Source organism: Macaca mulatta, chromosome 2 (assembly GCF_049350105.2).
Source record: "Macaca mulatta isolate MMU2019108-1 chromosome 2, T2T-MMU8v2.0, whole genome shotgun sequence".
In the NCBI taxonomy this organism is placed as follows: Eukaryota; Metazoa; Chordata; class Mammalia; order Primates; family Cercopithecidae; genus Macaca; species Macaca mulatta.
Window position 1 is genome coordinate 5090110 of NC_133407.1, and position 15602 is coordinate 5105711.

Genomic DNA, 15602 nt, shown 5'->3' on the forward strand with positions numbered 1-15602 from the left:
AAGAACAAGAAACAGGAAGAAATATACTGCAACTTCTAATAAGTTGCACTTTCAATCCAGCTCAACAAAAAGCCTCAACTTAAAATAACAGCCACCATTATGCTCAATTAAAGATTCTATAGACTTTATTAATATATCTGTTATAGCTGAACTTTAGGATTCTACGTAGGAACACAACCTCATTGAAAAACTCTAAATACGGGGCAACTTCGGCACTACTTACCCATGGTGGAATCTGATAAAGTATATCTAGAGATATGTTAACAAATCATATAAAGAAAATTAATTTCCCTTAGTTTGCTTAGTGGTTTCATGCACACTGTACTGTTCATTTACTCAGATGTTCTATTAAAGTTTTCATACAATTTGAAAGTTTAAAATCCAAAGATACTTATATTATAAGAAGTACCTGTGGTAATAATGATTATCTTCACCATTATCATCATCACTAATATGTACGTCTTTCTGATCAACCCTGTGAAGGACACTGGTAACTATGGAAGCTTCTCAATATAAAGGACAATTTTATGTAATCATATTTTCCAAAGGCCTGAGTTTTTTCCTCCCTCCCAAATTATTTTAATAGACCCAGTAGTTAAAAGTTAGAAGACCCAGGTCCAAATCTCAGCTTTAGCATCTACTACCTATGGGTTTCTAACCCTCCATTTCATCTGTAAAATGAGAAAAATAACTACCTAACTCAAAAGCTGTGACAATCAAATGAAAATTCACATAAAGCATTTAACCTAATATCTGGCACAAGAAAAGTATTCAAATGTTACTTTACATTCAAAAACAGTTTCAAGTTTTTACACAAAATCAAAAGAAATTTATTGTAAAATAAGGACAAAAGACTCCTTAGATTTTTTTTTTTTTTTTTTTTTGAGATGGAGTCTGTCTCTGTTACCCAGGCTGGAGTGCAATGGTGTGATCTCGGCTCATTGCAACCTCTGTCTCCCGGGTTCAGGCGATTCCCCTGTCTCAGTCTCAGAGTAGCTGGAATTACAGGCGTCGGCCACCACGCCCAGCTAATTTTTGGATTTTTAGTAGAGATGGGGTTTCTCCATATTGGCCAGGCTGGTTTCAAACTCCTGACCTCAGGTGACCCACTCGCCTCAGCCTGCCACAGTGCTGGGATTACAGGCATGTACCACCACACCTGGCCAAGACCCCTTAGGTCTTAGAGCAATCTAAACGATCAGTAATGACCCGCGAATGTGTCAGTATCAATGAGTCCCTGATGACATGCACAGAGAATAAAAAGTATAACAGGCTTTAGTGAACAACAGTTCCAAGCAATTTCTATGAAGGTCCAAAACCTCACAATAACCTAGTAAACAGCGGATACAATGTTCATAGAACAATAAAATAATTACCCACTGTACTGGTGAAACTTGGCTTAGTAGCAAAGCAAACACTACTACCAATTGTTATGGGTGCCCAGATACTTAGTTTCTGAGGTAGAATGGGGCAGAAAACAAATTCCACTTATGATGACAAACACAAGATAGATTTTATGAATCATAAAATAGATCATAATAGAAAGAACAACTTTGAATTGAGCCATAACATACCAATCTTCATGTCTCTAAAGAAAGTATTCTAAAGTTGTAGTCTATTTCAATAAACAGATTGGACACATTACTAAAATTTATACTGGGAATCCAAATAGATTTTATCTAAGTTGATACCAAACTTAAATATCTATTTAAAAAAATCCTCTGAAACTGAACTTTCTACAAAAATCAAAAGAATTTCATGAAAGTCCTAATGGGCATATTTTAAGACCAGACAATTCTAAGTATGGGTAGATACTGCAAACAAGAAATTAGGTGAAAAATCAGCTGCATATCCTATTAAATTACCCATGAGGTAACTCAGTCTTTCAATGTCTTCACAGATGATGTTTTCAAAAGTCTTGTTTTCTCTAAAGTACTTTCACATGACCCTAATCCATTATCAGTTAAAAAAACAAAATTAAACCTTTAACCTTTTATGCGAAAACAATCTCAGACTTAGAGAAAAGTTGCAAGACCACTACAAAGAACACATTTTTCCTGAAACATTTGTTGTAATCATGTGTTATCATCCCCAAATATTCTACTCTGTATTCGCTATGAATAAGGGTATTTTCCTAAATAATCCCAACTTAACAATCAAAATTTAAAAATTAACACTGATATATTACTACAATGGAAGGAACCCTCAGATCCCCTTCAAATTTACTAACTGGCCCATTAACATCCTTAGAGCAAAAAGATCCAATCTAGGATCACACATTGCATTTAGTTTTAAGTCTCTTCCAACTGGAGCAGTTCTTCACTCTTTCCTTGTCTTTCATGATCTTTATGCATTTGAAGATTGCAGGCCAGTTATTTTACAGACTGTGCTTTAACTTGGGTTTGTCTCATGTATTGCTATGACCAAATTTAAGTTCTACATCTTTGGTAAGAATATACTAGAAGTACTGCAGGAGTCTTCTTGCATTTTAGAGGATGGCGTATGGTTTTGATTTGACCATTACTGATAGTATTAACTCTGACCACTTGCTTCAAGTGATGATTGCCAGGCCTCTCCACTGTAAAGTTACTCTTTTCCCTCTTTTAATTAGTACGTATGTTCTGTGAACATATTTTGTGGGATGACATATACATCCCTTTTTGCATCACTGGTTTTATTCCTCTATTTACATAATTACCAATGTATGGATTCCCATTTCATTCAGTGAGTTAAAATTTGTTACTGTCATTATTTTGGAGCCCAAACTGTCCCCAGCCTGGCCAGGTGGAGCCTGCTTCAGAGGGTTTCTGTGACCTGCTGACATCGCCTCATCATCTTTCAAGCACTCCCTTCCTTTCTACACCCACAGGCTCATCTTGTCCTTTCCCTGTTCCAGCTGTGGAATCCACCGTATCTCCGAAGAATCCTCGAAGAGCCTCCTTCCTAGAAGAGCCTCTCCTGAGACAAAAATCATGTGAGCTTTTTCATTTCTTCAATCTTCCTAACTCTAGCTTTATGGTTTCATTTCAACAGTGAACATAGTATATCTCCTTCAGGATGTGAAAGAAAAATGTATTACTACTACTTATGTACTCATCTTAAAGGGCAGTCAGGGGCGGGCGCGGTGGCTCACGCCTGTAATCCCAGCACTTTGGGAGGCTGAGGCAGGCGGATCACAAGGTCAGGAGATGGAGACCATCCTAGCTAACATGGTGAAACCCTGTCTCTACTTAAAACACAAAACAAATTAGCCAGGCGTGGTGGCGGGCACCTGTAGTCCCAGCTATTCGGGAGGCTGCGGCAGGAGAATGGCCTGAACCCGGGAGGCGGAGCTTGCAGTGAGCTGAGATTGTGCCACTGCACTCCAGCCACTACACTCCATCTCAAAAAAAAAAAAAAAAAAAGGGCAGTCAGTGAGTCTCCAAGGTGAGAAAATGATTTAAAATCGTACAAGCTTAAAACTGGCAAAAAAAATATGAATGCATCAACATTTTAACAATCTATACAATCTTTTGCAACATGTTGAAACTGCAATAAAAACTTGATTGCCTCCCTTTCTCCAAATCCAATTAACCAACATACTATGTTCTAACTGAACAGGTTATACTAGAAATTTTGATCCTTATAATACATTAATAACTTAAATTTTGAAAGTTTTCTGGCTGGCTGAAGTAGCCACGACCATATTCCCAAGTGTCAGACCAATGATAAACAATAAGCAAAAGGCACTCTCCAGACTCTTTTCCAACTAATGGACAAAGTCATGGCTCATCTCGTTGAGGGTGACTGACGGAGCTGAGTCACTGGCAAAACCCTTGCTTCCAAGGACATTATTTGGTACGTTAACACCACCACAATTTTATATGTACAAAAGTAGTAAATCATTCCAAGGGAGTTACATAACTGCTTTCTCAGGAAAACCACCAGTAGAACATAAAACTTGGCTTGACTGTGTACCTATCTGAGTTAGTAATCCACTTTTTTAAAATAATCAAATTGGGAGCGGAGAGTGACGGTGTTGCAAAGCCTCTATTAAAAACATAAGAAAAGATGCTTACGATTTTTCAATCACTTAAAAATGTGTTATGCTGGTAAAATTCATTGAATTGTTTCACTGTCTTGATAATTATATCATGAGGGATATATAAGAAATATATTTGTATATACTGTGACAATGACATACCTCTTCCTGTAACAATGCTAATCTACCATGCAATTATGAACCAGGGACTTGCAAATGTTTGCTGAAGTAATTCTAACAATCCTGAGAAACAACCACTATAATAGTCATTTTACAAATAAAGAAGCTAAGGCTCTGGGAGATTCCCTGCCGAGAATGACACAGCTAGTAGTAAATGGCAATTCAGATTTGAGCACTAATCTTCTACGTTAGCACAAACTTAACTATACTGCCAAGGTGGCATGAAAAAAACCAAAAGTGACAGAAAATGAAAATAAAAGTTAAAATGTTTCAAAAGAAGAATATTTAAAGGAAGAAAGAAAAGGAAAGGAGAAAGCACTGCAGACCTTAGATTATTACTAGAGGGAGAGAATGAGACCACAGGGCTGATGACGAGGGGAGAGCACACTGCGCAGGCACAGGGTATAAAACAGAAGAACCCTGCCTGTTTTCTTCAGGATATTCCTATTGATTGATTGTAATCCTACAATTCAGCTTAGAGACTGCTTTTAAATTTGCAGAACTTCTAATTTCTTAATAGTATCTGCTTTTTTTCCTTTTAGACATCAGAAAACTAGTAAGACAGCAAATTGAAAGAAAAAAATTGAAAGAAAAAAATACTTGGTTACATGAAGCTGAAATAAGGGAAACTTGTAACAAGACAGGCTCAAACAGAGGAACCAACTACAGGTATTTTATTTTTATTTAATAACAATAATGTTTCACTGATTTCCTTGAGTTCTCAAGGATCTAAGTAAATTTTAGTAGGCAATCCTATCTTAAAGCTAGGAACCTACAAGAAAGAACCAAATATCCCCCTGAACAGTGACAAAGTGATTATTAGTAGGGCCAAGCTAGGAGGGTGGGAAGGGGAAGCTGCGGTAGCCTACTGTAGGTGTTAATGCCTGACCTGGGTTACAATGGATTCATACGGGGCTGTTGGTAGCCTGGTCCAGTAAGGAGGAGAGTATCTGTGCAGGAGGGTGGCCTGGTGCAGGCTGGCAAAGCACAGGCAGGGTAAAGAGGGTATCTCCACAAAGGCATGGTCTGGCTTCAGGTGAAGAGGGAATCTGTGGGGTCGGGTAGGGGCTAGCAGGTGGGAAGGATGAGATGGGGAGGCACCCGGCACGAAGCGTCAGAGCAGAGCTCAGTAAAAAGGACTCCATGAAGAAAAGCAACCTGGCACAGATGTCAGAGCCCAGACAAGGTAAAAGAAGTGTCAATGCTGGGTGTGGCACCATGTAATGGCCTGGTGTGTAGTGTTAAGAGTCCAAGCTCGGGAAAAAGAACATTTCTGCAATGGAAAACGACATATCTTCATTCAAGTTTGGTTGTGTATAGGAGGACTGACCAAAATGTGAAAATATATTAAGGATACTAGAAGCCCATTTTCCATCAGGAAAGGGAGTGACAAATACCGAAAGGGAGAACACTAGAACAAATCCTGTAAGCTGGGTTAAAATGGGAAGCATCAGTATCAACTCAGGTTTTAATATATAAATATACACATGATTTAGGAGTACAGATGTCAGTGTGTGTATATTCACCTGCACACACACAAACATACACAACACTTATTTCCTAGCTCTTTCCACTGAGAAACCAGGAATTAGTGATATTCTAATAACAGTGAGCATATATAATGTCTAGGTCTCCATTTTTAAACACCGTTCTTCATAAAAAGGAAGCTGGGTCAGTATTGAGCCTGGGACATCTTGTTATATGGAGGGATAATACTGGAGAATGGGTGAAACTTGAAAGGGGTCTGAGAATTAGATATTGTAATTTATCAGTGTTTGGTTGCTGTGAGAAAAATCGGTTTCTAAGAACTATACATGAACCTACTTGGAAGTGATAGGACTTAAGGTCATTGACTTACTTGCAAATAGTTTGGAGAAGAAAAAAATTCATTGTAACACACTTTTTATTTTTTTGAGACAGAGTCTCACTCTTTCTTCCAGGCTGGAGTGCACTTCCAGGCAGGATCTCCGCTCACTGCAAGCTCCGCCTCCCAGGTTGATGCCATTCTCCTGCCTCAGCCTCCCGAGTAGCTGGGACTACAGGCGCCCACCAACACACGTGGCTAATTTTTTTGTATTTTTAGTAGACATGGGGTTTCACTGTGTTAGCCAGGATGGTCTCGATCTCCTGACCTTGTTTTCTGCCCGCCTCGTCCTCCCAAAGTGCTGGGATTACAGGCGTGAGCCACCGCGCCCGGCCCAATTCTTTGTACCTTTTCTGTAAGCTTGAGATTAAATGGATCAACAAGCAAATGGAAATGGCAAAGGTGGAAAGGTAGTAAGGTAGAGGGCAGGAAGAACTACTTACTGAGGTCTTCCGCCAGTTGAACACGTTTACCAGTAAGCAATTTAATCTTCTTCTCACTGTCTTCCGCAAAATCTTCCAATACCTCTTTAACATTTTTCTCTAATCGCCTAACTGTTTAAAGAAAGTTAAAAAACCTGAGAAGCATCGTTTTTATAAATGAAAAAAGATGATAAAATTAACCTATATACGGAGAGTAAATTTTTATCATGTTAGAACTATTGCTAAGTTAATACTTTTCACAGTCATAGAGTCTCAGAGAATGTCATATTCTCAAGCTATATACTCTAATGGAAGCGCAGATTTCCCAAAAAACTAAGTGATATCTAGGAGTCAATTCCCAAAAGAGTTTCATGCAATGAAAATAAACTCCCGGTATGTTTTATAGCCCATCTTTTCCAATTATGGTTTATTTTAAAAGCAAATAATTTCTTTTTCTGTTTTTTCTTTAAAGAGACAAGGTCTTACTCTGTCACCTAGGCTACAGTGCAGTGGCATGATCATAGCTCACTGGAGCCTCAAAATCCTAGGGCTTAAGGGATCCTCCCAAATAGCTAGGACTACAGATGTGTGCCACCATGCCCGGCTAATTTATTTTATTGTTTGGTAGCAACAGAGTCTCGCAATGCTGCCCAGGCTGGTCTCAAACTCCAGGCCTCAAGCGGTTCTCCTACCTCGGCCTCTCAACGTGCTGGGATTACAGGCATGAGCTACCACACCTGGCCAGTTTTTCTAATAAATCTGTTTTAGGGAAGTATTTTGGCATCCTTGTATTAAATATGGATATCACCACTATTATTTTTTAATGTCAAAATAAGACTGCAGTCCCTATGTGGCTTACCTTCAGTGTTTGTAAGTTGTTGCCTTAAAGTATTTGCAGTGATAGCAAGCATGCGCTGTATACGCCAAAACAAGACCACATCATTGCATTCCAACTGAAATATTAAATAACTAAGATTACCAGATGCAAAGTTAAAATGAAAACTATAATCGTAAACACATACAACTGCTAGAACCAGTACATACGTCCTAAGCTTAAAAAGTACCCAGATTTACCTAGTGCATATACTGTAGATCTAAGCTACAGAATCCTTTCTGTACGGAGCCATGAAATTTTACATAATTTGGCTTCTATATGTCTGACACCTAGATAGCTTTGTTTCAATTCTAATGACAAAGCAAATAAGCTTGAGTAGTAGACAATTCCATTACATTGTATGTAAGTTGAAATTCATAGCATATACCCTCCATTTATATTTCATTTCATTAACCATATTTATCTTAAATATGTCCTTAGGTTAACCCCTTCTCTTTGAGTCTGCACTCAAGTCATTTTTAAAATTCAGCTGTGTATGAAAATAGATTGATGTATTTAAAAAGAAGCTTTTTCTATAAAAGGCAGTTTCTATAGAAGTTTCTTCTTTCTACAGAAGTTTCTATAGAAAGAAGTTTCCTCCACAATTAAAATTATGCAAAAAAACTTGCCACTTTTAATTAGGTGCATTTAAATACGAATTTATTTTCATCTACTGGAAACGAAAGAACAGCATGTCAGAGGTCTCAATTAAATAAGATTGTTGATGAACTGAGCTTTTTCAAAAGGATATTTGAAAGCATTTTTGCTTGTAAGAAAATGCTCAAAATGTATCAGCCTGCTGCCACCTAGGGGTTACTTTATATTATGAATCATTCTAATACAAGAACTTCATGATTAAACAAGATGTAGTGATATGGAGAAAGAATTATGACACCTGAAAAAAGCATGATAAAAATTGTTTTGCAGTATGATTTCCATTATGCAAATGGGTGGTTATGTTACACACACAGATACACACACACTTTCTCTTTCCCTCTCTCTCTCTCTCTCCCCCTGTGTATAGAAAAAGTCGAAAAGAAATACATAAAAATGTTCACTAAAATCCTTATAGGTCAGGGAATTATAAGAGACTATTTCCTGTTACTTTATTTTTTTACTATTTATATTCACACTTTTTTTTACTATTTATATTCACACATTCTTATAAGCATTGGGGATAATACGCACGTAAGATGTAGTTACTAACAAAGTGGCAAATATCTTTGAAAAGATAAGAGTTAGATTATTCTTTATAAATTATACATACTTTTTTTCCCCAGATGATCAAAGGACGTAAAATTAACGCTTAAGCTAAAGTTTACTTTTAAGCATACTTTAACAACTATTGCTTAAAAATATTTCTCTTTGTTTTTGGAAACCCTACCTCAGAATCTACAAAATGCCTCTGGTAGTAATAAAAACCTCTTCGACAAAGGTTACAATGGTTTAGAGCTGTTTTTAAAAAATGTCTTCTATAAACTTGATGCCAAGTATCCTTAATCTAAAATGAGAAAAGAAAACAAAGAGTTACTGTATACTATTCATGTTGATCAATCACACTCTGAGAAGTTGTACAAAAAATTTATTTACCAAAAAAGTTAATTAAAAGTAAAAGCAAGGTTATTCTTTACATAGTTATTCAAATTTTTTTATTCACTTACTTTTTTTAAGACAAAGATTAGATCTACTACTACTCTGAACCATTACCAGTTTATGTACTTAAAAATTAGCAACGATTTAAACAAATGCTGTTATCATAATTAAATAATCATCTTGTGGAGTAGATAGGGTAGGTATTATCTTCCCCTAGTTAGACGTGAGGAAACCAATGCAAAAAGAGGTTGAAAGCCTTATCTAAGAAGAGTCAGGACTAAGAAGACGGTCTCAGATCACGTCTATCAACTCAACATTTCCTTTCTGTTTATCAAATTTCACTGCTACCATACCAGTATGATTCCTACCACTTTATTGCTAGATAGTCCGAGTGTTCAATATTCTTTAATACCGGTATTCTGTCCTTCTTTGAGCAAAACAGCAATAATGTTAACAAGAACAAACATCAACCCCATTAGACAGATAAGAAAAGTGAGGTCAGAAAAGTGGTATCAATTATTAAAGGACATATTATTAGCTAATATAACGGAAATACACTAGCATTCACATGTCCTGACATCTAGTCCATGCAATATTCTTCTTGTGGTACTTTGCTACTTATTTTATAGCTTTGCAAAGTGCACTGAACAAACTGTCACTTAACAAACCTGAGGTTTTCTTGGTCTTAGAAACTAATTAAGACATACAATCAATTCATGCCTAAGACATGAGCAAAAACTTAAAAAAAAAAAAATCATGTAACATCTCTTCTATACCACTCTGAAGAGAAAATCCCTCTTACTGTATTCACCAACGTGCCACATAACATTTAAAAGTGTCAAACTGAATATAACTTATTGTTAACGAGAACTGGGACCAATGAGAATAAAAATTAAATCTATATTCAATGAAAATATCTGATGTAATAATTAGTTTCAATCTCATTTTCAATTTATAAATAATGCTAGATGTATAACTGCTTTGAGTTTTACCAATTTTATTTTTATTTTTTTACTTGTTCTGACCTCCGATGGAATTTAAAATAAGTATACTCATCCCTCAAGTACAGAAACATAAATAGCATATAATCTTTAAAAGAGTTTGTGTGGCTTTGCAATTTGTTAATGATTGATTTCCCTACTAGACTTATTTTTCTAATTGTGTTCACTTAAGCTAATATAATAATGAGCTTTTGAATTTCTTATATCTTAACTAAGCAGTAGAGAATGTAGTTTTTAAAAAACGTAGGCCCAAAAGTATTTTTTAAAATTCATCTTCAAAAAGTATCATGAAGGTAAGCAAAAAGTAGCCTAAAGTATAGACTATTTTTATTCTCACACTAATAAAAGAGGAATATGGAGCTAGAACTCAATGGTTGTATCTAATTTAAAAAAAAAAAAACATTTTTATTTTTTATTTTTTCTGAATCCACTCACATCTAATTGAGTTACATTTGACTGTAAATCACACACAAAAACACATATATTTTTAAACATATGCCATTTTTAAACAGAAATTCTATTTTGCAATCTGAAACAATGTGATGTGGGGCAAAGGTCTGGGTCGGCTTCATCCCATTCTGCAAGAACTGACTGTTGACCATTGAACTTGCCAAAGTCAATTTCCCCATTTACAAATTAAAGCATTACCCTTAAAAAAGCAATACTGAGAATAAAATTCCTTCTCTTCACGCAAACAAAATGACTAAGCTTTTACTGTCAGCGAATGTACACATGACAAAAGTCAAATTAAGCACTTAAATATCTAACTAACACTTGTAGTAACATTTACTGCAAGAAACAAATATTAAAGAAGCGGATTCCTGCTTTTCAGCAGTATTTATTACCAAGCTTGGATCTACTTCTACTCCTCGGGATTCAAGGTTCTTCCGGACTGTGGTTATTTCATCACTTGCAAGATAAGCTGGGTGCTCCTCATTACATTTCAACATCTTCTCCAATTCATTCTTGGTTTCATTGTGAACACACTTTAAAATGTTTAAAAAAGGACTGTGTTTAGATGGTTCACAATTTGGCGCTTGAAAAACAGTCTCAATTTTAATAAATATATTACTATTGCATAAAAGATACCACAAGCTTAATCACAACAAACAAGAAAGAAACACGAGAAAGAACACAGCACCCGGGCTTATGAATATGGTAAATGGCCTATGAACGCAGAACAATTTGCCTTATGAGCGAGGAAAAAACACAGGGACTAGCCATACTTGCTATGTGTTTACTTTTGCTGAAATGTTTTTGCTGTGGAAGTTACAGCACCAGGAATCTTACTATGTATTTTCTTTCTTTCTTGACCGTAGGGTATAATTTGAATCTAGAAAAAAGCACTCTGAATGCATGGGAAGAGTTGACGTTCTAAAATGCCTCATATCTAAGAACTACACTTAAGAACGAGATTACTGTAAGGATTTAACCTGTTGACATGTCTCTTTTTCAATAAATATAAAATGCACAGTTTGATTTTTAAAAAGCCTTTTCATAAAAAATGGTACTTCAATCCCAGCACTTTGGGAGGCCGAGATGGGCGGATCACGAGGTCAGGAGATCGAGACCATCCTGGCTAACACGGTGAAACCCCGTCTCTACTAAAAAATACAAAAAACTAGCCGGGCGAGGTGGCGGGCGCCTGTAGTCCCAGCTACTCAGGAGGCTGAGGCAGGAGAATGGCATAAACCCGGGAGGTGGAGCTTGCAGTGAGCTGAGATCCGGCCACTGCACCCCAGCCTGGGCGACAGAGCGAGACTCCGTCTTAAAAAAAAAAAAAAAAAAAAAAAAGGTACTTCAGACTGCTTCTGTGAGGTATCTATCCTTCTTAAATTCACTTCCAGTCTCTTTTCTGTAATTATTCATAATCTCTTTACCAAAGGAGGAAAACGTACATACACTAGTTATGTTTGATAACAAGATTCTTACACTGTGTTAAATTAATCTTGTCATTTTTCAAACCTCCACTCAAAATTGTATGATACAAGAAACTAGCTTTAAATTCAATCATTACCCTAAATAAATTACTAGAATAGAAAATCTACCACAGCTATGAAACTGAGTGTTTTTTTTGCCCCAAACTCTATCACAGCTATGAAATCTGAGTAGACAAGATTAACACATGCATGCAAACAATTAGCTTGTAAATGGAACTACTAATTAATATTCTCTGAAAACTAACACTTTAGAAAAAAGAGCATTTGATAAAGAGAAAGTTCACTGTTTGCTTAAACATGTACTATTCAGTCTGAGATGGAAAGGAAATTGCTGGTAATGGTGTTCCCAAGCTCATCCTGCCTCGTGTTTTACTTCCCCCTTTCTATCCATCACCACTTGACTGTCACTACACTTGGCCCTCAGAAGAGAGAACTACTCTTGGATCTATCCTGACCAAAATGTCCATTAGTTTGGCTCAAACAAGGTGAGAATGTTTCAAAGGGATGAATTTTCCTAGAAAACGAACAAAAAAGAAACACAAAAACACAAAACACTTTTCAGAGAATGGATTTCTCATCTTTAAGTTTCTTTTCCTGCCAAATCCTGTCATTCAGCTATGTGAACTTACTATGTGAGACCCAGGGATATTCTCAACCTCTTCTAGAATCTCTGTCTCTCCCTGTGACCTCCAGGTGTGAGGCTGAAAACACTTGTTTTCAACTGGGAGTGGGAGGGAGAAAGGACAGAGAAGGAGAGCTTGACTCCGTGAGTCTGACATGAGGCTAGCTTTTGAAGGAAAAACCAAAACAATATATATAAACACCTCCCTAGGTGATTCAGATGCCCCTCCCTTCTATATTCCAAATTATGGCCTCTGTTCTACAGTCAGCCTGGGTCTCGCACATGCTGCCCTGAAATCCTGTGGGGGAGAAGGCTCTTCTCTAAAGGGTTTCTTTCCCGATTCCTCTTCTAGGTTTACAGACCCTTTGCACTGACTTTCAGGTGAATTCCTTTGTTTCTCTTGAAGGGATTCCCCTGTGGGTTTAAGTTCCTGACAAAAATAACTTACTAGCAGGAATCATTTCTTTCAGAGAGTGTTTGGCCAAAGCACATTAACCACCAGTCAGTTGCTGAGGAGTGCCATCAATTGTTCTAGAGACTTTAGGCCTAATATCACTAAGTCTTGAAGGCCAGACACCATTTTTCTTTTGCAGTTTATCTCCCTTACAGCAGCTCTTTCTAATCAATGCATCTTCCTCTATCAAAGTCAGAAACCTTGGATGGATCCCTAGAAATTCTTTTCTGACAGACCTCCTTCTCTCAGCCCATCTGTAGAGCAGAGATAACCAATGCACCCTGAACACACGCATGACCCAATCACTAACTGTCCACTTCTTCAGCTTCACTTCAGTCTCTTAACGGCTCATTTTTCACAAAAGTCATTACCAAAATAATAATAATAATAAAACACAAAGAAAAAGAAGACTGTCTCTTCATTATTTTGAGGAAGTTGAGACTCATGTCTGATAGAGAACTTATGAAACAAGAAATGTGGGAAACTAGGAAAAAATAGGATATAGATTATACAATTAACTCTGTGTTTAAAATGAAAATGAAAATATAAAGAAATAGGGACATCTCATTTGGTCAATTTTTATTCTCTCTTTCTCCTCTATTTTTCCATTCCTTGATCTCCTTTCTCTAAATGAATTCAAGGAACAAAGCAAACAAGAAAAGAAAATGGATTGGATGCTAAATCTTTTTCATCTTCATTATTTCATTAATTTATGTAGTTAGAGTCTATGTTCTATTTAGATTCTTTCATTTAAGGAATGAACAAGGAATGAGACAGTGATATAAGACTGAATATCAGATAGGAAAAGAAGCTATAAGAATCAGAAAGGAATGAACAGGGGTGGAGGTGAGAGGTAGGGACTTTAATGATAGATATAGATAAGATAATAAAATAAGGCAAGAAAAATTGTATCTTTTTCCCCCCCAAGCATATTCACTGTACGTCCTCTGAAAACCTTACCATTTTCTTCTATTCACAAGTTTTTTTCCCTGCAGCTTTGACCTCCCAGGCTTAAGCAATCCTTCCCACCTCAGCCTCACTAGTAGCTGGGATAACAGGTATGTGCCGTCACACCTGGCTAATTTTTTTTGACTTTTAATAAAGCAGAGGTCTTGCTATGTTGCCCAGGCTGGTCTCAAACTCCTGAACTCAAGCGATTCCTCTAACTTGGCCTCCCAAAGGGTTGTGATTACAGGAATGAGCCACTCTGCCTGGCCTGTTCATAACTTTAATCTTTCTTTTTACCTCAAACAGGGAATTGAAATGAACAAAGTAATCAACCACAAAAGGGGCATGTTTCATCTCTTGTCTTTTAACAACATGGCTACTTCACTTAAAAAAAACTTTCTTATGTAGTTTATTCTTTATTCTAAAGATTCATTATATTTAGAAAGGACGACATAAAACATTTAAAATTCCTGAGACTGGTCTAGAGCCACACAAAGGTTATATTTTAATGCCTGAATGAAAATGAACACAATGATATCATCGTAAGACTAGAGATGCGTTTATTTCACCTGTTCTTGGGTCCGATTCTTCCAGTATAACCACCTCTTTTTCCAGTCTGGACCCACCATGTTTTCAATTGCATTTTCAGCTAGAAAAAAAAAAAATTAACTTATCAACAATTTTATTACTTACCTGTACACAAATTATAACTAATAATGGTCTTGCTTTCTTCACTATTTCAAAGTGCTATATCAGTATGAAGGCAGTTGAAATAAAGGAAAAAGCCCACATGACTGATATGGCACATGTGTAAGAGTTTAATTATACATGAGTTTATGATACATAAAAGTATAATTGCTTATACAATTCCTGTAAGTACAATAGCAAACACACTAAAATATTCTGCATTATAGCTTTATAGAATATAAGTACATATAAGCATCATGTGTCCATTTGTTTTAGTAGCTACAAAGCAGTTGACTAAAAAAAAATTCCACAAATAATATTTAACTATAGTATTAATGACAAAGACTTTTAAATGTTAAATATATTTTTACAAATGTTCACTAAAGTTGGATAACTCCTTCACCACTGTGAACTCAGAACTCAATAAGCTGCGTCTCTACTTACTATCCTTGAGACGAGCCTGCAGAGCCTCTTCCATAAAATAAATAGCTGCATCCCACTGCTGTTTATCAGATATGGATCGGTCTTCCAAAGCATTGTGTTGAATAACCCTCTGAAAATAACAAGAAAAGAAAAAGCTAACTTCTTTTACATCTCGTCATTTTAGTAGTTTTATTCAAATTGACAGCTTAGTAAATATGGAAAAATAACTATGTATATAAACCAGCATAAAAATATATCCTTCCCACAAAAATGCATAAGCTCCTTTTACTTGCCTGCTTATTTGTTAGCTTGCTATCTAAAACATATAGAATGGAGATTCTCTCCTGGCCCAAATTAAATAAGCTAACCATATGAGGTGCACGGGTAATATTACACATTTACATTATACAAAATATTACAAATGTAACTACATGAAATGCAACATCTAGAAACCTAAAATTCAGGGCTTAATAATTCAGATCATGTTCAACTCTCCTTTTTGCCATATGACCTATATGGTAGTCTTTTCAAAAATGAGGAGAAAAAAATTAATAACCATTATTCCCAGTGTTA

The 15602-nt window shown here is 36.3% G+C and overlaps 1 protein-coding gene across 8 annotated transcripts in view; it reads right to left on the minus strand.

The window, feature by feature from the left end:
* The window catches only part of OPA1 (OPA1 mitochondrial dynamin like GTPase), a 96469-nt gene that overhangs the window by 20475 nt on the left and 60392 nt on the right, over nt 1–15602 (minus strand). For all 8 annotated transcript variants that reach the window (XM_015132525.3, XM_001087037.5, XM_015132524.3 and 5 more), the window contains 6 exons: nt 15051–15159; nt 14489–14568; nt 10801–10941; nt 8746–8862; nt 7347–7440; nt 6509–6619 (listed from right to left, as the gene is read on the minus strand). In XM_015132525.3, the coding sequence (XP_014988011.1) occupies nt 6509–6619; nt 7347–7440; nt 8746–8862; nt 10801–10941; nt 14489–14568; nt 15051–15159 (652 nt within the window). The remainder of the gene's footprint in view (nt 1–6508; nt 6620–7346; nt 7441–8745; nt 8863–10800; nt 10942–14488; nt 14569–15050; nt 15160–15602) is intronic.